The sequence below is a fragment of the Ctenopharyngodon idella genome, chromosome 20, assembly GCF_019924925.1.
Source record: "Ctenopharyngodon idella isolate HZGC_01 chromosome 20, HZGC01, whole genome shotgun sequence".
Classification (NCBI taxonomy): Eukaryota; Metazoa; Chordata; class Actinopteri; order Cypriniformes; family Xenocyprididae; genus Ctenopharyngodon; species Ctenopharyngodon idella.
The window spans coordinates 17,644,805-17,666,982 of record NC_067239.1 but is presented as its reverse complement, the minus strand read 5'-3'; the positions used below and the strand labels follow the sequence as shown (position 1 = coordinate 17,666,982).

General features: G+C 36.3%; 3 protein-coding genes across 7 annotated transcripts in view; all 3 read left to right on the top strand.

The window, feature by feature from the left end:
* The first annotated feature begins 129 nt into the window (after window positions 1-129).
* Window positions 130-10,711, top strand: serac1 (serine active site containing 1). Of its 2 annotated transcripts, XM_051875424.1 has the most exons (17): window positions 130-462; window positions 757-972; window positions 1,868-1,904; window positions 2,081-2,223; window positions 3,157-3,246; window positions 4,802-4,933; window positions 5,112-5,233; window positions 5,318-5,446; window positions 6,384-6,497; window positions 6,728-6,890; window positions 6,983-7,133; window positions 7,662-7,803; window positions 7,957-8,057; window positions 8,173-8,270; window positions 8,735-8,917; window positions 9,640-9,783; window positions 9,884-10,711. In XM_051875424.1, the coding sequence occupies exons 2-17, from the start codon at window positions 846-848 to the stop codon at window positions 10,018-10,020; spliced, it is 2,013 nt and encodes a 670-aa protein (XP_051731384.1). In that variant the 5' UTR covers window positions 130-462; window positions 757-845; the 3' UTR covers window positions 10,021-10,711. The 2 variants fall into 2 exon arrangements, with proteins under 2 accessions (XP_051731384.1, XP_051731385.1); XM_051875425.1 differs by lacking the exons at window positions 130-462; window positions 757-972; window positions 1,868-1,904; window positions 2,081-2,223; window positions 3,157-3,246 and adding an exon at window positions 3,264-3,525.
* Window positions 10,712-10,809: 98 nt separating this feature from the next.
* On the top strand, window positions 10,810-12,138 carry gtf2h5 (general transcription factor IIH, polypeptide 5). Of its 2 annotated transcripts, none has more exons than XM_051875442.1 (3): window positions 10,810-10,873; window positions 11,035-11,120; window positions 11,509-12,138. In XM_051875442.1, exons 2-3 carry the CDS (start codon window positions 11,086-11,088, stop codon window positions 11,687-11,689), a joined length of 216 nt encoding a protein of 71 aa, XP_051731402.1. In that variant the 5' UTR covers window positions 10,810-10,873; window positions 11,035-11,085; the 3' UTR covers window positions 11,690-12,138. The 2 variants fall into 2 exon arrangements, with proteins under 2 accessions (XP_051731402.1, XP_051731401.1); XM_051875441.1 differs by having other exon boundaries at window positions 10,815-10,873; window positions 11,031-11,120.
* A 153-nt stretch (window positions 12,139-12,291) lies between these two features.
* si:dkey-12h9.6 (macoilin) overlaps window positions 12,292-22,178 on the top strand; it is a 13,440-nt gene continuing 3,553 nt past the window's right edge. Inside the window, exons 1-10 of one of the 3 annotated variants that reach the window (XM_051875428.1) lie at window positions 12,292-13,561; window positions 14,932-15,073; window positions 15,263-15,389; window positions 15,524-15,647; window positions 15,753-15,922; window positions 17,113-17,542; window positions 17,679-17,837; window positions 18,745-18,915; window positions 19,112-19,238; window positions 21,289-21,463. In XM_051875428.1, the coding sequence (XP_051731388.1) occupies window positions 13,485-13,561; window positions 14,932-15,073; window positions 15,263-15,389; window positions 15,524-15,647; window positions 15,753-15,922; window positions 17,113-17,542; window positions 17,679-17,837; window positions 18,745-18,915; window positions 19,112-19,238; window positions 21,289-21,463 (1,702 nt within the window). In that variant the 5' untranslated portion in view covers window positions 12,292-13,484. Of the gene's footprint in view, window positions 13,562-14,085; window positions 14,613-14,931; window positions 15,074-15,262; window positions 15,390-15,523; window positions 15,648-15,752; window positions 15,923-17,112; window positions 17,543-17,678; window positions 17,838-18,744; window positions 18,916-19,111; window positions 19,251-21,288; window positions 21,464-22,178 lie in introns of those variants that run through there. The other 2 variants (XM_051875426.1, XM_051875427.1) reach the window with 2 other exon arrangements.

Sequence of the window (22,178 nt, the reverse complement as noted above, 5' to 3'; positions counted from 1 at the left end):
ATTTAGTTAGCTATATTGAATTCAGTTTTAGGTCAACAATATGTTTTTTTCTGTCAACAGCTTTCTTTTCTGTCAATAGCTTTCCATGAAACTATATAGGCCCTCCAACTTTAAAAAAAAAAAAAAAAAAAAAAAATATGATGTTTGTATTATTAACCCTGTATTTCTGAAAATATTACATGGCACCAGATGTAGGCCTCTTATACCGTATATGATGAGTGGAGGGCAGTGGGGGCCCATATCAATGTTTTTTTCAGGGAGCTACAGCCCTAGGCGTGAATACACTGAACAATAGAAGTGAGCATTACGGTACGACATTTTTGACGCGTGACACTGACATTTGCGGTACTTACGGTAATGACACTCAACGCTGCAGACTGAAAACAGTTCCTGTTTACATTTGCTGTCAAACGTGATATTTATGCCTCGTTTATTGGAAGGAACTTCAGTTCAGTTCAATAGGTAAATTGCACATTTAACGTACAGTTTCATTAGTTAAATGTCAACCTTGGACGTACGCAATGAATTTCGTTAGAATGCTACCCAACTAACTCGGCTTTTTCATGTACAAACCGACTGTTATTATTAAACCTCATCAAATGATGAATTTAGTAAGCAGTTAGCCTGATATCAGTAGTCTCTATAACTAAAGACGTTACAAAAACTGATTAGAGAGAATGAAAACAACTGACAGTTAACGTTACTCCTCTGGCATGTGATGACTACACCACCTCTTCTTCAACTTTTATCATTTAGGTTATAATCGACGTGAGAAGATTCATTTAGATCGCCAGCAATCATATACAGCTTGCATATATGTCTCACCGGCCCTCTGGCCAAGATTGATGTGTGCAATCGTGGGATATCTGCGAGGGAAACCAATGTCTGTGTCCGCCCTGCGAATGATCCGCATCCGGAGGCTGAGCACCACCGGACCTGCTGTGAAGAGAGCACTGCCATGGAGAGATCTTAGTAAGAGCCTGAAACTACAGCATGTATGGTGGCAAAAATGGCTGTCTAGGAATGCAGCTCCCTTGTATTTGAGGCTCAGCCTTAATGTATCTGGCACTTTCCAAATCACTTCCACAAATAAAACATGGCCTGATATTTTTAAATGTATTGTTTGTGACTTAGGGACATAGATATATTTTAAAACCCTGTATTTGTATTTTTTTAAGATAAACATTAAAATTAAATTTCAACATTACATTTTTGATAAAAACACCAAAATAGTCAATAGGAAAAACATATTTTGTAGTTATTCATAAACTTACACTACTGTTTAAAAGTTGAGGGACAGTAATATTTTTTAACAATACTTTTATTTAGCAGGGATGCATCAAAAGTGTCAGTAAAGACATTTATAATTTTACAAAAGATTTATATTTCAAATAATCACTGTTCTTTAAAACTGTTTTTATCAAGGAATCCTGAAAAAAAAATGGATCATGGTTTCCACAAAAAAAAAAAAATACAATGTTTTCAACATTGATAATAATAAGAAATGTTTCTTGGGCAGCAAATCAGCATATTATAAGAATTTCTGACGGATCATGTGACACTGAAGACTGAAGTAATGATTTTAAATTGTAATAATATTTCACAATATAACTGTTTTACTGTTATTTTGATAAAATAAATGCAGCCTTGTTCAGTATAAGAGACTTATTACAAAAACATTTGACCCGAAACCTTTGATTGGTAGTGTATATTTCCCATTAAAAATACATTTTGTTTGTCCTGCTACATTCCTATCAGTCCTTATATACTGCATACTTTATTGCTTTGATTATAAATTGACAGATTTATTCTGAATGCTTAACTGAATAATAATGAATGCTGGCTTTTATCTCTTTCTTGTCTCTAGGAAAAATAGCAAAAGTGACAGGAGCAATAGTATTGGGGTAGGTTTGCAGATTCTTATTTTTTGCATGTATTCAACAAGCCATCAATAAAATTATACATACAATTTCACAGAGAATGTCAGAGGAAACAGGTGTTAAAAGTAATATATCTTCTGAGCCAGATTTGTTATCCCTCTCTGAAACACATTGTGACTTTATCAAGTTTGCTTACACAGAGGCTGTGTTTTCATCACATATGAGGTGGTTACTCTTAACCAGGCCGTCACTATCGACACCAGTGCAATTCTACAGGAGAAGCACAAGTCCTACATCTACCTGACTCACGCCACTAATAAGGAACAGGAGAGCCTTGCTTCTGGTACATTCTGACAGTTTTCAAGCTTGTGTGTTTTTGTGCTTGAGAGAGTGTGTAAATATCAGTGAGCTGAAAGATTCATTTGCATTTACATTTACATTTATTCCTCAAAATCAACTTGCAAATGAGGAATAGTAACACGAGAAGTGTCGCAGTGGTACCGATTTGCTGAAGAAAGTACTTGCTAATGATGATGAGAATGAGATGATTAGAACAAACATTGAAAGAATTTGTGGTATCTGTCAGGAGTTATAAAACAAAAAAAGCACACGAGACAGGAGCAGTGAACTTCATCCATCTTCTTTACTTTTCCACTTCCGTTCTCTCACACGTTATGTCAGTTCAACACACACAACGGTTTAACAGTTCACATATCCTTTTCAAAATAGTAACAATATAATCCTACCCACAAACACAACAGAATAGTACAGTATTTTTATGTTTCAAGAGTTATTTGGCCAGACATCAGAGCAAATTAAGTTTTTGCAGGGGCAACATAGTTACAGTATGTCTTAGATTAGATTTAAAGGGTTAGTTCACCCAAAAATGAAAATTCTGTCATTAATTACTCACCCTCATGTCGTTCCACACCTGTAAGACCTTCGTTCATCTTCGGAACACACAAATTAAGATATTTTTGATAAGATCCGATGGCTCAGTGAGGCCTGCATTGCCAGCAAGATAATTAACACTTTCAGATGTCCAGAAAGGTAATAAAAACATATTTAAAACAGTTCATGTGACTACAGTGGTTCAACCTTAATGTTATGAAGGACAAGAATACTTTTTGTGCACCAAAAAAACAAAAAACAAAATAATGTGAAGAATTTTTTTTTGTACAATTAGACATTAAAACAGCCCATTCATGTATTACAATTGATATACCTGTAGGAATTTATTGATTGCCCTCAACAGAGACAATATTCCTTTTTTCAGGCCTCACTATCAAGACCAGGAAGGAGCTTCATAAAGCAGCTAGAAAGTTTCTTGAAATTACATCAAGAGTTCTGCGTCACCCACTGGACGGTGAGTAGTTTCATCTCTTTTTGATGGCAATGACAAGTCATGGTGCCTGTTAATGCTTTTAAAATATTACAAATAAATATTTGTTGAGAGTAGGCTCTGTCTGAAACAAACTGTATGGTTATACAAGAGGACAGGCTTAGAAAAAACACCTAGAGAGAATGTGGTTCATTGCATCTCAGGAAGCATCTGCTTTTTGTTGAGTTTTTTTGTTCTAGATGTCACCTGTAGCTACAGAAAGAGGAAGTGACATGGAATGTTGTTCTGTTTTAAATGGGACAGGTATCTTAATGTCTGTTCTGTTCTTCTACATAATGTGGAATCTAATACAATCTAATAACTTTTTTTTTTTTTAATCACAGCATACTTGGCATCAGGTTTGGGACTGAAGAGTAGTTTATAATATACACTACTGTTCAAAAGTTTGGGGTCAGTAAGATTTTTTTTTTAAAGAAATGAATACCTTTATATGCAATAAATTGATCAAAAATGACAGTAAAGACATTTATGTCACAAAAGATTTCCATTTCAAATAAATGCTGTTCTTTTGAACTTTATATTCATCAAAGAAATGTGAAAATAATATCACGATTTCCACAAAAACATTAAGCAGCACAACTACTTGATAATACTTCTGTTGATAATAAGAAATGTTTCTTCATGTGATACTGAAGACTGTAGTAATGATGCTGAAAATTCAGATTTGCCATCACAAGAATAAATTACATTTAAAAATATATTAAAATAGAAAACAGTAATTTTAAGTAGTAAAAAATAATGCATAAGATTGGTATCAAGTAAATGCAGCCTTGGTGAACATAAGAGCCTTCTTTCAGAAACATCTTACCAACCCCAAACTTTTGAATTGTAGTGTATGTTTAGTACAAAACAGTTTAGCAAAGTGTGTCAATAGTAATAGACTGGTAGAAAAATGTAGATCAGAAGTACTGTACTCTCCACGTTTAAAGGGTTATTTCACCCAAAAATGAAAATAATGTAATTTATTATTCACCCTCATGCTGTTCCACACCTGTAAGACCTTCGTTCATCTTCGGAACACAAATTAAGATATTTTTGATTAAATCCGATGGCTCACTGAGGCCTGCATTTCAAAACACTGCTTCGTGAAGCTTCGGAGCGTTATGAATTAGCGGATCAAATCATGATTCGGATCGCTTGTCAAACCGCCAAACTGCTGAAATCACGAACCGCTGATTCGACACGCTGATTCATAACGCTCCGAAGCTTCCTGAAGCAGTGTTTTGAAATTGGCCATCACTATATAAGTCGTTATTTTGTTTTTTTTGGCGCACTAAAAATATTCTCGTCGCTTTATAATATTAATATTGAACCACTGTACTCACATGAACTGATTTAAAGTGAACTAACCCTTTAACTGAAGGCATCTGTTTCCATTTGACTTTTGCTAAAACTCTTCATATCAACTTTTCAAATCATAAACTTCATATTAAATCATGATTTTAACACAATTTCTAGCATGTCTCTGTGTTTGCAGTTATGTGAAATGAGCATGTGTTGATTTTTTTTTTTGAATCAGAGCGTCTCAGTCATCTAGACGCAGATCCTCATGAATGTGCGCTATGGGTGCTGCTGAAGAGAACCTGCTCTGCCAACCGGGCCGTGAGACAGCAAGCTGTGCAGGAACTGGCCCAGAATCACCACTGGCAGGGTGAGAGATGGCAGCACACTTCATTATTAGAAAATGTCCACATTTATTGATATTAATGAAATTTTATGCTGTTCTTGAGGAGCAAAACCTATTTCTACTGGATGGACCCCTTTGCCCACCAGAGAAAAAAACACATCACTATACCTCTGTGATTGGTCTTTTGTCTTGTCTGCCTCAGATTATCAATACCAGACTGCAGCACAGGTGGTAGATCAGCGCACATCTGTGGCTCTCGCCCGCATACCTAACGTGGACCTGCGCTTCTTTCTCCCTCCTCCTTTGCTACCACACACTGATGATGTGGGTAGCTATCATTCAGACATTAGCCAAATTGAACTGCTGTGCAATGTCAGATACTAGTGCTAATGTTTTGTTCATGCATAGGATATATCAATAGAAGATGGACTTAGGCAGTTACTGGCATCTCTGCCCCAGTCGGAGGTGGATCAATGTGTGCAGTACTTCACTTCCCTGGCACTTAGAGAGAGCAGCCAATCGCTAGCCTCTCAACGGGTGAGACATAAACACACTAAAGCTATAGAGTGCAACAGCCAACTTCCGCAAGTAAAAATCCCATTCATTTTCTCTAAAGGGGAACTGATTTTAGCTTATCAAGTTTTAAAAAACATACCAACTGTGAGCTACAAGGTTGTAAATCGATGTTACTGTATATGTTTCTGTTGAAGCCATCAGCCTGCATAATTGCAACTTATATCTTAAAGTCAATATTTTTATCCCTTAACTCATCTTTGATCACCAAAATGACATATTTAAAAGTTTTTTCCTGTGAAAAAAAATTCTTAATGCCTTAAAATAGCTTGAATGTAACTACACCCTTGCCTCATTTAATATACGTGGATCAATGAATATTCAAATTAGCTCTGCCTCCACTCGCTCACGCCAGCTCAGAGATCTACTCGGTCAACTTAACGAGGTAAATGCTGCACAATGGTATTGCTCTTTACAACATCGGACACATAACGGTAATTAATATGATTAGCCTTTTGCTTGACTATGTTATCAAACGGCTAATGACATGTTGCTAATGTTACACAAACCATGTTCCCGTTTGCCATGTCAGAGTCAGACAGTTGCCTTCTAACAGTCAGTATCCTTACAAACGCTTTGAACAACTCAGAACGTCAGTGGAGAAAGGCATATAGTTCATCATAACATCGTAATATACAGCATACACCCGCCTACACGATTTTTCATACCAACAGAAAAATATACCGAGATAACCTGGCTTCTCTCAAGACTCCCCTGATAGTTCACTGTCAATGATATGCTAAGACTTTTTTCACTGCAGTTTTAAGGAGAAACTGCTAATGTTGTGATTCACTTCGTAGCTTGTAGGTTTGGTTCATTGCTTAAAATTCATTAACAAACCCTTTTTTAAAATCCCCATGGGAAATATGAATTAACTGTGCATTTTGGTCTGTGGTTATAGGGAGGGCTGTGGTGTTTTGGAGGAAATGGGTTGCCCTACGCCCAAAGTCTCACTTCTACCCCCTCTGAGAAGGTGGAGACGTTCTGCCTGCAGGCCCTGGTGCAGCACTCAAAGGTGAAGATTTGCAAGCTCTGCAAAATGACATGTATTTTGCAACAAGGAAGTAGCCGATGATCAAAGAAAACAGGATGCTTGTGTATAATGAGTGATGTTTTGTAGATATCCTTGGCGTGTACCTTCAGTTTAATTAAGTTTATTCCAGATTTGACTTTAGCAAATCATTGTTGGTTTTAATAAACATATAAATTCAAAGCATTTCCATTTGGATTGTTCTTTGTTTACAGGTCCGGAGTCATTGTGACCACATTGTTGCTAATGGAGGACTGCAGCTCTTGCAAAGAGTCTACCAGCTTCGTAGAGACTCTCCAAAAATTCAGCGCAACATTGTGCGAATTATTGGAAATCTCGCCCTGAATGAGAGCGCGCATACAGCCATAGTGCAGTCAGGTTAGCCTTGTACTTTAGTATTACTGATTTATTAATTTGATTTTATGTTGAATAAAGTATTTCTTTCATTTTCTTTTGTGGTTGTCCTTAAGGTTGGGTGTCTGTCCTGGCTAAGATGATCCAGTCACCACACATTATGCAGGCATCTTATGCTGCCCGTGCTTTAGCCAATTTGGACAGAGATGCAGTAAGGGAGAAGTACCAGGATGGTGTTTACATTTTGCACCCACAATGCCGCACAAAGTAAGCATGCTAGCTTATTTGGACTGTCTCTTATACTCACCAAGGTAGCATTTATTTGATCAATAATAGAATAAAAACAGTAATATTGTGAAATATTATTACAATTTTAAAATAACTGTTTTCTATTTAAATATATTTTCAAAAATGTAATTTATTCATGTGATGGAAAAGCTGAATATTCATCAGCAATTACTCCAGTCTTCAGTGTCACGTGATCCTTCAGAAATCATTCTAATATGATGATTTGGTGCTCAAGACATTTCTTACTATTATCAATGTTGAAAATAGTTGTGCTGCTTATTATTTTTGTGGAAAGCATGATACTTTTTTTCAGCATTCTTTGATGGAAAGTTCAAAAGAACAGCATTTATGTAATATAGAAATCTTCTGCATCATTATAAAAGTCTTTACTGTCATTTTCTTGTTGAATAAGAGTTTGAATTTCTATAAAAAGAATCTTATTGTCCCCATACACTAATGTCTTCTGTTTTGTAAGGATTATTCATGTTTTTCATCCTATATATTCAGCCAGCCAATCAAAGCTGATGTTCTCTTCGTGCACGGCCTCTTGGGAGCAGCTTTTAAAACATGGCGTCAAAAGGACCTTGACGTGACAGATGATGACAAGGTGGAAGGGGTCCGAGAGGACTACACTGAATGCTGGCCCAAGGTCAGATATTTTTTTAAAGAAGCATATTGGTAAAATCAAAGTTACCCAAATACTATTTGTGGTATAATGGCATTACAGGTCTTCAGAGGTATTTTAAAAGTCAGACCGAAGTCCAAAGTCAGGAATTCAAATCTTATTTTGTATTTTCCACAGTCATGGTTGGCTGCAGACTGTCCAAACCTCAGAATCCTGTCTGTCGAGTATGATACCCATTTAAGTGACTGGAAGGCTAAGTGCCCTGCTGAAAACCAAAGGTAAACAGTCATGGTGTTCATTTTCAATGATCTATGTCACTAAATTATCTGATTAACTCAATGTAGCATACATGATGTCAATGTTTTTTGTTTTTTCACTTTTTGTGCTATACAGAAAGTCCTTGGCCTACAGAAGTCAGGAACTGCTAAGGAAGCTGAAGGATGCAGGTGTAGGGGACAGACCTGTGATCTGGGTAGCCCACAGTATGGGAGGTTAGTCCATGGTGGGTCTTAGAATAACCAGCACCTAACTATGAGAGTAACCTCCAAATCCTGCTGTTACATTTACTTGCAATAGAATAGCTTTTTAGGAAAAAATCATATTGCAATTGCTGTTTGAACAGCTATACAATAATATATATATAACATTTAATACGACCACTGATATATATATATATATATATATATATATATATATAATATAAAAGTGACTGGAAGGCTAAGTGGAAGGCTGAATTTTATGACTAAAATTACATTTTCAACAGGGACTTATTTTATAATATTTTATTTATTTTAATTTTTTTTGTCATATTCATTTTTGAGGTTTAATATTCTTACAAGGCCATATTGTGCTTTCAGTATTTTAATTACTTGTGCAGACCTGTTTGTAGGTTTAAAAAAGCCATTTGTAATATGGGGTCTGTTTGAGTAACTCTGAATCATAATTTGATTTATAGGTTTACTTGTGAAAAAGATCCTCTTAGATGCCTCAAACGATCCTGATCTCAGTGCACTGATCAAGAACACGAAGGGAATTCTGTTCTACAGTGTTCCTCATCGTGGCACATTCATGGCTGAGTATTCCGTAAATGTCCGATACCTCCTGTTTCCTTCCATTGAAGTGAAAGAACTATGTAGAGGTATGATGTGATTTTCTTTTTGTTCTCTGAATTTTAATATAATAGTAAAAGTGCATTAAGCGATTTCTGAGAAATACTGTTGAAATCAACCCAAACAAACACACCCCTCTCTTCATTGCTCCGCCCCCAAAATGCACAAACACGTAATGCAAGAGTGGATGTCTGAAGTGAAGAAAAATAATGCTTCGCAAAAAATAAAGCGAATATGATGAACAAACGACAAGGAAGAACAAAAAGTGAACAAAGCCAACATTACAACAACAGTATATCTTGGTTCTTAAAACAGCAAAACCAATGTTACTCACATAGGGAGCAGAAACAACCTCTGCGTCCGTTTTCAGGCCTTCCCGCTTAGGTCTCTCCAGTGCTGGAAAGCTTTTCTAATATTAATGCGGGTTATAAAGCTCTTGCCTGATCATAACCCTTTTTTTCCAGTGATACTCCTCTGACCTTTTGTTTTTTGTAATGTCTCTCAGCCATCTCTCTTTCTACAGTCTTTCTTTAATTCTCCCTCTTGCGCCCTCTTTCTCCTCCCCCATCACGAGTGTAAACGCCCCCTACTGCTGATTGGCTACAAGTGTGTTGTGGTGCTCATTCCCATCAACTTTCAACAACATTTCTCAGAAATCACTTACTGCACTTTTAATTCCTCATAATAAGATTAAGATCCCACAGTATGTCTCATTTACATATATTTTTTCTGTTCATCCGTTTCTACTCAGACTCTCCAGCTTTACGGGACTTGCATGAAAATTTTCTCAGCATTGCAAAGGATCAAGAGTTCAAGGTCCTTAGCTTTGCAGAAACACTGCCAAGCTCCATTGGGCCAATGCTCAAAATATTGGTAGTTCCACCCGAGTCAGCAGGTAGGTCAGAGTAATTGAACAACAAGTAGCAGCAGTTCTTTCTTATCGTCACTCTTATATCAGATATCAGAAAACAAAATTTCTCCCTTTTCTCATTCAGATCTGGGTATTGGGGAGCTCATCCAGGTGAACGTTGATCACCTCAACATCTGCAAGCCAGAAAAAAAGGACTCGTTTCTCTATAAACGTACTTTACAATTTATTCAGGATGCTCTTGGAGGACAGAGAATTAAGTGAACTCTGAAGTCCACAGTCCAAAACCAATCTCTTGTCATGTCATTGCCGTTGTCATTGCCCATTAAAAAATATATATATAGTGTTACTGTACATATGACTGAATGGAAGTTCTAAAATTGCAACTGGAACTATTTCCTGTCCCTTCATTTGTAAAATGGAAACACCACTGACCTTTCAGTTTTTTTTTTCTTTACATTTTTAAATTCTTGCCAATATAAATATGCTTTGTCAAAACATCTGGTTTTACCTTTTGACGTGTTTTGCCCACTTCACCATTGCCTTGTACTGTATTTCACTTCAATTATTTTAAATGAGAACTTTTCAGCATTTATTTGAACTGAAAGCTTTAACAAAAAGTAATGAGGATCAAGTTTATTATGTTTACTATGGCACATTTTAAATGTCACTTATAGAAAGTCAGTTTTATTTATTACTCTTGGATGAAAAAGAAATATTTAGTAACAGACTAAAAACTAGCCTTATTTTCTTAACTCACCAGCCTTCTTTGTATCCCTACCTCAGACACAGGTTGGTAGTGATTGGCTGTAATTTGCCAATATTTTTTGTACTGATGGATTAATTGTAGTACTTGCATAGGACCATACTACATTTATTCTGATGGTGACTACTGTATGTCAAATAATAATTGTCAAATCTTTATTACATTGTTGAATAAAGCACTTAAATCATATACTTTTACCATTTCTACAGTTTATGGGATTATATACATTTTATGAGCAGCTTTTTCTTCTCAGTGTATGGAGCGGCACTGCGCTCCTGGCCAGCAGGGGGCAGTAGAGTTCACATATCGAACGCTAGTCAGCTAGTAGAGGAAGACTATTGTTACTAGACGGTAATGTGTCAATTTTTCATTTTCTTGAAAATTCTAGTTTGTAAATTCGTAAGATATTCATATGTGCGTCAAACCTTTGTAACCATCACAAACATTCATGGTGTACTGCTAACTTTTTTATTCCTAATGTTCAAAACAACTTTGCCTGTGTCCTCAGATAGATACAGACGCATTAACTGGAGGAACAGCAGTGTTAACACATCCTATCCAAAATGGTTAACGTCTTGAAAGGAGTTCTCGTTGAATGGTAAGTTTTACAAATCATAACGATTTAAAGGTGCGTCCAGTGATAGATCTCTCATTAAAAAATAAAGAAATCAGCAGAGATTTAAAAGATATATGTTTGAAATACACTTACATTAGATAAGGATTCCAGTCAGATCAGTAGCCCAAAGCCGTTTTATTTTGCATGGAGTGGGTCGCCACATGGGAACATCACGTGCTCAACAAAACACCATTGCGATATATAAATCTACATGGCTGACAGTGGCTTGAGTATTTTTTCAGTGTCATCTGTAACTGAAAACTTGGTTTTGCATGAGGCTACATCCTTGATCATTTTTGAGTGCTCCTTTAAAATAAGTCATGCTCTATTGCACCTTCATTTATGATTCTTCTTTTAAAATATGAAACAGTGACCCAGCTATGAAGCAATTTCTTCTATATCTGGATGAGACGTCAGCGTTGGGGAAGAAATTCATCATCCAGGATTTGGATGACACACATGTTTTCATCCTAGCTGAAGTTGTGCAGATTCTCCAGGAGCGAGTAGGAGAATTGATGGACCAGAATTCATTTCCCATCACCCAGAAATAAATGTCTGTATCTGACAGCAGACCCTACAGTCTGTGAGAGCAGATGGATGTAGAGAGCACAATTGCACAAACACAGATGCAACTGAAATATATAGATGACTGCCCACCAGAATGATGCATATTCTCCTTGGTTTAATTTGACTGTGTGGCATAAGTTCTTCATCTGAGTGAATTATAATGTTGTGTTTTAAGTTGCATATGTTTCAAAGACAGTTTCTTGAATTGTTGCTGTGTTCTGAAAGTATCATTAATGTATTTTTTTGTCTGGAAAATGGCATTAGCTACAGAAAGAAACAACTAATTATTATATATTATTTACTTTTTTCAACATTTCAATATTGTGTAAAAAGTACATCTTACTACTGAAAGCAGATGGTTGAAGACAGTGATATTTATATACATTCATAATATACAAGCATCAAATAATAAAACTAAAGACAATATAACAAATGTTCTTAGTATGTCCTTAATTTGTTTCCTGGATGCACTGCAATTAGTCTTAAAAGCTTGCAGACTGCTAGGGTGAATTCAGGTTGATTGGGACACTTTTTCCAAGTTATCTCAATGGCAAAAAGTGTCCCAAACACTCTGAGGTGCCAGATAGTAAAGTTTCAGGCTCCCTTCCTGTTTATTCTCGAAAGAGTTCTAGTAAAACACCAGATCAAGCCACTGGCGAAAGGGTATTGTAGAGTATTTAGACAACTGAGATGTGTATGTGGTCAGGAAACAGGTGAAAGACTTTACCTTGTGGTGTGAGGGGAAAAAACTAAAATCAAAAGTCAATGGCATTAAATTTCCAAAATATAGAGCATGTCTTGATTGAGGAAGTGAACGAGATACAGTATACTCTTGAAATTACCTAGGAGTTCACCTAAAAAGTAGAACAACAGTATTAACAACAATAATAAGGTGCTATTTCCTTTATTTTTGCTTCCTAAGAAGACCATCAGGTTTAAATAAGGGGAAATGTTATTTTTGGTCAGACCTAGAGCTTTGTAGTGTTAGATCCAGTTTATTTTGTTACCAGGTACCTAACATCCATCCATCCATCTAACAAGACAGTCTCAAAACAGACACAAACTGACAATATGCGCGCAGGAATGTCGTTTATGTAATACATTGTTTCTCAGAGATTATTTTGTTTCTGAGTTGTTATCTATCTACACTGTAAAAGTTGAGAAAACTTAAAAGTTAAAGGCAACCAGCTGGTAGAGATTTTTGAGTTTTTTCAACTTGTAAATTGAACTTGTTATACAACAACAAGTTGAGAAAACTCAAATCTCCAGCTGGTTGCCTTCCATCCATCCATCATTACCATTATCTATCTTAATCTGTCTGTCTGCCTATCTAGCCTATATTGCAATTAAAGCAAAGCAATTAGTAGAGCTGTAGTTGTTTATTATTTCAAATGGTAGCCTGCTTAAAATATTACGAATTTGATATCCTCTGTAACAACCTTTTTAAAATCTATTTAAAAAATAAAAATTCAATAAATTATGTTTATTTTGGTTTCTGAACTCAGTCACTTTAAATATTTACGCGTTTATACCGCATGTGTGTTTGTCACACTGTGTTTGTAACGCGTTTTTGAGCCCCTTGTTCTCCAGACAGCGAAGATGTACTTACACGCACCTCGCTGTGGCGCTCGGTTCTGTGAGAAGTTCTCGAGCGTGCGCACATCCACCTCCACTAACGCACAAAGCGCTTCTGCTCAGGTTACTGTAAATGAGACCTCCAGTCTTACTACAATTACCTGTTTAATGGACTAAATAGCCAGCAGGACCAGAAGCCATAATATGAAGAAACGCTACATGGATATAGGCAGGCTACGGAAAATGAAAAAGATTAAACTCACAGAGAAGATTTCCGAAAGGTATGACACCGCGCGCGCTGCTTTGTTGTTTTGTTATTGCTCTTATTCGTTTTCACCTGAATGGCTCGCGCTTGGCTATTCATAGCGCGCTGAACGGATTGACGCAAACAATAAACAAACAGCATCTCCTGCTATGAGAAGAAATCGGGGTTTAATTCAGAGCTAATGCTCGCTGTGATTTAATGGATGCACTCAGGGCCGAATCTATAATATTTCGTGTGAAAACAGTGCGGTGGGCCACGTTAACAAAATATTTAAATACCAAAAAAATATCCGCCACTTAAACTTAGCATTGCATATGTTATGGTATTTTATTTATTTCATACTCTGATATTAATAAGCCTAGCTATTATTGATGTTGTTTGATGCAGTGTCATCTAACAAGTCTTGTTAATTCTTCATGACAATACACGATGTCTGAAAAACAGACAGTCTGAAAACACAGACAAACTGACAAGGGCCTCTGACTAGACAATATGCGCGCAGGAATGTCGTTTATGTAATACATTGTATCTCAGAGATTATTTTGTTTCTGAGCTGTATAGTGTGCCGTAAATTATCCATATTTTTATATATTAATATAATATTTAATAGAGCCGTGTTCTTAAGTTGTTGGGTACATTTTTATTTTGATCAGGTTCGCTGATTTCAGACTATTGTTCCTAGTGAGGTTAACACACAACAGTGTAGTCTGAACTGACCCCGTCTCTTCTTTATATAGTGTAGTCATCTGGACAATAGCCTCCTGTGTTTATAGCTACGCTTCATAGTGAAATGAACGTGCGCAGATTTCTCCTGAAACGGTTTCTTGTTCTTTAAATAGCCATGGCAACACTGTAGATTCGACGTTTAGGTGCTGATGCAGAAGATGAAATGTTGCTATGGTTACCAAACACAAAGGGATGTGGAGGGCAGAAAGCCTGAACAAAGGAATGAAGCACAATAGACTGTGCGACCAAAACATGGATTGTAACGTCTTCAAGAACTTACTTTCAGGGCCTTTAAATCTTACGTATATTCTGGTTCACGTTTCTTTTGAAATACAGAATAGGTTTGTTTGTCTTTTAGTCAGTACGTAGTAACAAAAAATATATATAAACACAGACAACGCGCGTTTCTTTCGTAGTTGTACACGGACTTCTGTTTTGACATTTTGTTTTGATTTTAGTAAAACGTCAAAAATTTATATTATTTCGTTTTTTATTAATTCAAAATAATTCAAATTAAATAAATTGTCTGTTATTTATAGATATATTACTCAAATAACATTCTGCAGACGAGACATAAAATGTATTATTCAGAAAATCAGAGTTGATGATGCTTTGTGGAAACAAAGACTCTAAAATTCTAATGCTATGTCCTGTTTTCAGCGCTTATTCTGTTCTGAAGTTCATGATTGTTTGGATGCTGGTGCTGTTAGCTGACTTTGTTCTGGAGTTCAGACTGGAGTACCTGTGGCCTTGTTGGCTCTTTCTAGGGACCGTCTACACCACATTCCACTGTCATGGACTGGTAATGCAGCATGCAATTGTATTGTTTACTTTTAGAATAATAACAAAACTCGTCTATGATTAAAAATGAATTTTCTTGTTCCATTTTTCTTTCTAATATATGATATTTTAATATGTTCTGCTGCATTTATGTGCATTTCAAATTACATAAAACAAAACGAAACAACTAACCTCTGCTTTTCTTTTGCAGGCCATCTGTGTGGTTTTTGTGTGTGCAGCATTTACCCTGGACTTATTTTGTTTAATTTTTGTACCCTTACACTGGTTGTTTTTTGCAGCCAGCACATATGTCTTACTCAACTATATGTGGCATACAGGTAAGCCCTGAACTCTTCTAATTGCCATTTCATTAACACTCGCAGATAAAGTCACTATATGCACCTGGAAGTATTATGGACTGTTTATAAACATATTTATTTATTTACTTACTCACTCCCATACTTACTTGCAGAGAAGGGAATCTGTATGTCAACTGTGACATTATGGATACTCTTAGTGTACATGGAGGCCTCTCTACGGTTGAGGGACCTGAAAAGCCCTCATGCAAATCTGTCCCATCTATTTGCTGCACACTGGTAGGTCCTGATTGTCAATTTTAGAGTGAAATGTAATTTGGGGTTTTAAATGAACAATAACTTTACCAGCTGGGTTTCATACTGGACAATAATGATTTCTTCCAGCATTGGTTATCCACTAGTGTACATGGGATTTGATGCAACCTGCTACTTCTCCAGCATGTTTAAGCTGCGCGCTCAGAAATCTGTTCAGAGTGAGAATGACCTCCACATGGATCTCCTGCAACAATCCCTACCTCCTTATATGCACCTGTACCCAAAATTGTGGATGGAAGGTAGGTGTAATTTCTTTAATGGTACAATATAATAAGTGACATATTTCCAAAACTATGTTTAGTCTTTCTAAAATGTTCAGTTATTTAAATAGGCCATATTATGCCCTTTTACAAAGTTTAGATTTTGTTTTTGAGCTCTACTAGAATAGGTTTTCATGCTTGAATGTTCAAAAAAAAATTTTTTGCATATTTTACATCACAATGTGCTATGATTGGTCAGCTGGACCAGTGCGTTGGGATTGGTCAACCACTTTGATTGTGTTTCGGAAATGTCATGCCCCTTACCATAACCGACAGTTTCAACACATTACTAATGCAACTCAACCAGGCCCAAGTACGATAACCAAGTATGATAACGAAGATATAGTTCTAAAATCTTTCTAAATATAAAATAGCAGAGTCCACACCACAACTATAAAGATAACGACACAGAGAATCACTTTCAGAATGATTTTTTCCAACTGATGAATGATACAATCAGCCAATCAGAATCCATCCTGCTATTTAAAGCGGAAAACAACAAAACTGCAGCACACACTCCGGCATTTTCGCCCCTCGAAAACGAAGACTTTCGAAAACACTGCAGATCCTGTTTTAGTTTGAAAACGCTGGGGTTGCGTTTCAGTGTACATGGACCAAAACGGAGACTCTTGAAAACGATGCCGTGGCTGCCCACATTAGCCCCTTGTATCCTTGACAACCGTGTAAACAATAACATGGAGACTGAACTGAATCTTTGCTGGCTTTGTTGTCATTTTTAGCAGCCATTGTGCAGTTAAACTGTAATGTAGATGGAGATCGTTTCTGAAACGCTGTGAAAATGGCAGTGTAGACGAGAATCGTTTTCATTCTAAAATGGCGTTTCAAAACGAAAAAGCACTAGTGTAAACAGGGCCTTAGAATAAATGATATCGTCCACTGATGTGGACACTAATAAAGTTATTGTTATAGTTATCGTTCTTGGAGTGGACGGGCCTTAACTCCCTTTGGAGTGGTCTTTCTGCTTTTATAAGACCTTTGCAGACATTTTTCATGCTTAAAAAGCAACATTACGTACACAACATGTAAAAAAACATAATAGGTCCTCTTTAATATTGCTAAAAAAATCATTTGAATGATGATATAATTTGCAATTCAATTTAGTAATCAAGTCTAATTTAATTAAAATTGTGACAAATGTCTTTATACAGATCCCAAATATAAGGTGGCCAAATCCAGGCCGACGCAATACCAGTGTCCATCCGATGCCGTCACCTCAGAGGACAAACAAAACATGGAAGACTGCCTTCAAATCCACAGACTTCCTGCAAGAGCCGAAAGAGACACAAATCCACAAACTCCAGGACCCAAGAATCGTGGAGGTGAACTTCATGTGGACTCTACATCCATGCTAGAGATAACTGAAAACCTACCTCAGGAGGACCAGAGCAGCAAAGCTCAAAGACCCTCCAAGAGCTCCCTGCCTAAAGTGCATCGAGGTTCAGTGAATATCCCTAATAGCAAAGGGGAGAAGAGGCAGAAAGCCCCCAAAGCCATCAACTCGATAGGGGACTCTGCCGAAAGGTGCTCGTCGAACATCTCACCAAGTCCTCCAAACCCACATGCTGACCAGATGTTGAAGTATGTTTATGTTATTTAATTTTTACATGTACTGATTCGGCTCAAAATTCATAGGTTTGCAGAAGAGTAATGGACGGTGGAAGATGGTTAATGAATTTTGAGTACATGTACAGTGTGATGTCCATCTGTTCCACAGGCTGGAGCAAGAAATGAGGAAGCTGAAGGGAGAGCTGCAGGCGAGCAGACAGAGTGAGCAGGAGCTGCGCAGTCACATTTGTAATCTCACCAACAGTGAACACAGTCTGCGCCCTGAAGTCTCTCTGCTCAGACATGCAAATGAACTGCTGCAGAACAAGTGAGTCCTCTGATCTCTTCCTGTTGGTCTTGGCATTAGTGCTCTGGTTGATGTTCGGTCACACTGATTGAAGTTTGACTGCTTGATTTGTGTTTATACATCAAGCATATGGGGGTTACTAACTGATTGCATTTATTTATGTTATATGATAACATTAAAATTTGAATAGTTTTTTTTTTTTTTTTTTTAACCATGGCTTTTATGTATAGATTTAGATATAGAATTTTAAACAAACTATGAAAATTCATCATAAAAATATTTGTTATACTTTTAAAAACTATGATAATATAAACAAAGACTAAATTATAAACCATTTCAATATTTATTTTGTGAAAATAATCAATTTAATACTGTCTCACAGTTGTGGGACCATCACAATCACCAAGTTTTGTCCCATTAAAGTTTTTTTTTCTTTTTTCAAAAGTAATTATTCTTGGTTACCAAAGAGATGAATGAAAAAAAAATCCACTTATGAACAGAATATATTTGTGTGTTTTTTCCAATTAAGCTTATGGAAGAAATCAGCATATTAGAATGATTTCTGAAGGATCATGTGACTCTGAAGACTGGAGTAATGATGCTGAAAATTCAGCTTTGCCATCACAAAAATAAATTAGATTTTAAAAAATATATTTCAAAAAATACTATTATTTTAAATTGTAAAAATATTTTACAATATTACTGTTTTACTGTATTTTTGATCAAATAAAAGCAGCCTTTCTGAGCATAAAAGACTTCTTTAAAAATATATTTTAAAAATCTCTTGAGCAGTAGTGTATACATTAAAAATGAATGATGTGCTACAAAGATAAATATGAAAGCTCATGCTTTTCTTATTGTAAGAGTATGTGTAACATGAATAAATCTAACGCTGTCCCTTTAAATTCTTTGGTGTGCTGCTGTGCAGGATTCAGTGTCTCACAAAATCCAGACAGAAGGACAAACAAAACTGTTCCTTGCTGGAAAAGAAAATCAGAATGGAAACAGAGGCTCGAGTTGCAGTAGAAAAACAAATCACAGAAGTCAGAGCCCAAAAATTTGATGAAGCAACGATTTTACTCCGGAGCGCATCACATAGGTAATTGTATTTATAAAGCAAGAATATGCATATATTAATGTATATGTGATGTTGAATGATGCTTAATCTGTCTTTGAGACTAGGTCTAAATGGCCTGCTTTTCAATTATGGTATTAATTGGCAGTAGAAATCTCAATTCAAAATAACAATGGCAAAATAAACCTGTAAATTGTTGTATTTTTTCCATCCACTATAGGCAAGAACACTGTGAAACTCAAATGTTGAGGAAAAAAGCTAAAGATCTAGACTCAGAGTACAAACAACTACAGCTGGAATATCAGGAGAAAGAAAATCGAATGATAGCTCTAGAGAATGAAGTGGAGGTAAAGGACGCGGTTCGTAGATCTGTTCAGTTACATACTGCATTGAATAGATGTGATGTGCTGGATGTATGTGGCTCATATTTTTGTGTTCTTCATGTTATGACACATGTGGATCCAGTAGCTTGCTGTCTGTGGTGTTCAGTCCGTGGCTCTTTTTTTGATTGGTGTGGGTGAAAGTTTCTGTGCAGAATGCTGATTCTGTGTTATTCTCTGCTGAGAAATCCAGCATTGCTTATCACCAGCATAAGGTATGTTTTGGATGCTGGGAACAGCATGGGATGCTGGTTACTTGTTTGTTGGTCCCCTGCGAGACCAGCACTAAACCAGCTCTAACAGGCAGGAACCAGCCTGGACCACCATGTCATTTATGCTGGATTGTGCTGGATTTTTCATCAGTTTTTTTTTGGTCATTATTTCTTGTTCTTTGCCCAGTTTAAATGCTGTTAGTGCCATCTGTTATATAAACCATGCCAAGACAGAAACCACATCTTTCAGAAACTATCGTGCAACCTGAGAATTTTTGTATTATGAACTCACTCTAAAAAATGCTGGGTTAAGCAATTGGGTTGTTTTAACCCAGCGGTTGGGTTAAATGTTGGCCCGACATGCTAGGCAGTTTTATTTAACCCAGCTATTGTTTAAAAATGACTATATGGCTGGCTTAAAATGAACCCAAAATAGGTTGGAATTTAAAAATCAGGCACATAATTACTAGAGGCAACAATAATAATCAAGGTGAACATTTATTAATAAGCAATTTAAAAATATATATATTGTTTAATAATTATTCATTAAACTTATTAATAAATATTCATTCATATAACATACTTTGGGTTCATTTTCAGAAAGCAATACAGTCATTTTTAAACAATAGTTGAGTTATATAAAACTACCCAGCAGGTTGGGCAAACATTTACCCCAACCGCTGGGTTAAAACAACCCAATTGCTGGGTTTGTACAGTTTCAACCCAATTTGGTTTGTTTTTAACCCAGCATTTTTTAGATTGTTCAATCTTTTTAATGTTTCTCTCTTTAAATGGAAAGCATTTCTAAACTTTTTTGTATTGGAATTGAAAGAGTAATGCAAGTCTGCAAGACTAACAGATATTTATCAAATTAAATGTGTGTATACAAAATTTGTATATGTACACAAAATGCAAAATGTATGATCCACAACACTATATACTCCTATAATGGCCTCTTAGCTGAAGACAAACATGTAAAAGTGAAGTGTGTAATTAATTTTCCTCTAGTGGCAACCAAAGGAATGACAAATCATTATTAATTATTCCCTGCTTCTGCATATTTCCCTGCATACTATATAGAATGCAAAAGCGGAGCATCAAATGAGTTGTGAATCAATTTGTGAATGCACAAATGTCTAGTATTTTTGTCCAGTAGGAGAAATATGCCCAATTAAAATAAATGCTGCATTCACAGAGATTCTTAAGTGTGCAGCCTGGAGCTGAAGCTCTGTCAGATTCGACATTAAAATGGCATTCTACAGGGCATAGTATGTAGTATGTTAGTAGAATGTCTGCGGTCAATGTGATTTTGCCAAGTAAGACATGTTCCTGGATCAATTTTGTTGATACTGAAACAACATTCCTGTCTAAACATTCAGTCCTAACCCTTAAACCTAACCCTACCCATAAGTTATCCCTAGTATAAAATATGTGAATAACACTGATGTAGAAGCATCTAACCCTGGATGTAAGCCTAAAATTGACATAAACTGTAAACTTGTCCCTTAAATCTGATTGGTTGATTGGAATGTTGTTCCATCTGGGTCCATACTTAAAGAATGTACTTCAAGTTCTTCATCAAATTCAGTACACAGTCTGAAAGTACTATTTCAATAACAGAAAACAATTACACACTTCAGCCTTTTTTACTGGAAGGTTGATAGCCCAATTATTTGAAAACTAGAGAAATGAGATTCAAATGTTCACCTGAATTATTCAAAATTGCTCAAATCTTTCATATCACCATTATTTCATACTGTTCTGTTCTCGTCTCATCCATGCAATGTTCTCCTGCTCCTCCCCAGACCCTCCAGAGGAACAGATGCAGCGAGCAGGAAGCAGACGCTTTGCTCTCAGCTCTGTCCTCCTTACAAGACAAGGCTCAGCATCTAGAGTACAACCTGAGTGCAGAAACCCGTCTCAAACTAGACCTCTTCTCTGCGCTGGGAGATGCACGCAGACAGCTGGAGATAGCGCAAGGTTCATCTCATTTCAAATTAAGCCAGTCATCCATCCAAGACCCACACTGCAACTATTTTTTTTAAGAATGCATGATATATCGATACTATATTGGCAGATTTTAGATTTGGATTATTAAAGGCACACTATGTAACTTCCGGCCATCTAGCAGTTAAAAAAACAAAAATTATAATGAAAAAAAAACAATGGTTGTGCTTCGGCTCTGCGTGACTGCAGATGATCATGACCCTTTACAATAGATAATGCTTGAGCTACATATGGCAATTTATCTGTTCAATAAAATACCTTACTGTTTACATATCTTTTATAACATTTCAAATCCCTCAGTTCACGCCATCTCTAAAAAGTCAAGCCAATGTTGATTCTTGTTTTATTACGAGCTCTGCTGCGTTCTCTTTTCTGTTCGGCGTTTGTTTAAAACGGGTGATTCTGCAGAGGTTCGAGATTTAGCGTGATCCTAGCGTCAACCTTTCTCACTCCTTGTGAAAACAAACTTATGCCACTCCCACACCATACATGCGTCAAAGTAGCTGGATATGATAAGACACACACATTGACGTATGTATTTTTATACGGTCATATGCGGGAAAACCATCCCAACAAGTCTAAAATATAAACACTTAATAGGCTTACCATGGTAAATCATGGTAGGACAAAAACACGTTTTGGAAGAAAATACATTTTTTATTCTGCACAATAATGTTATGCCTAAATT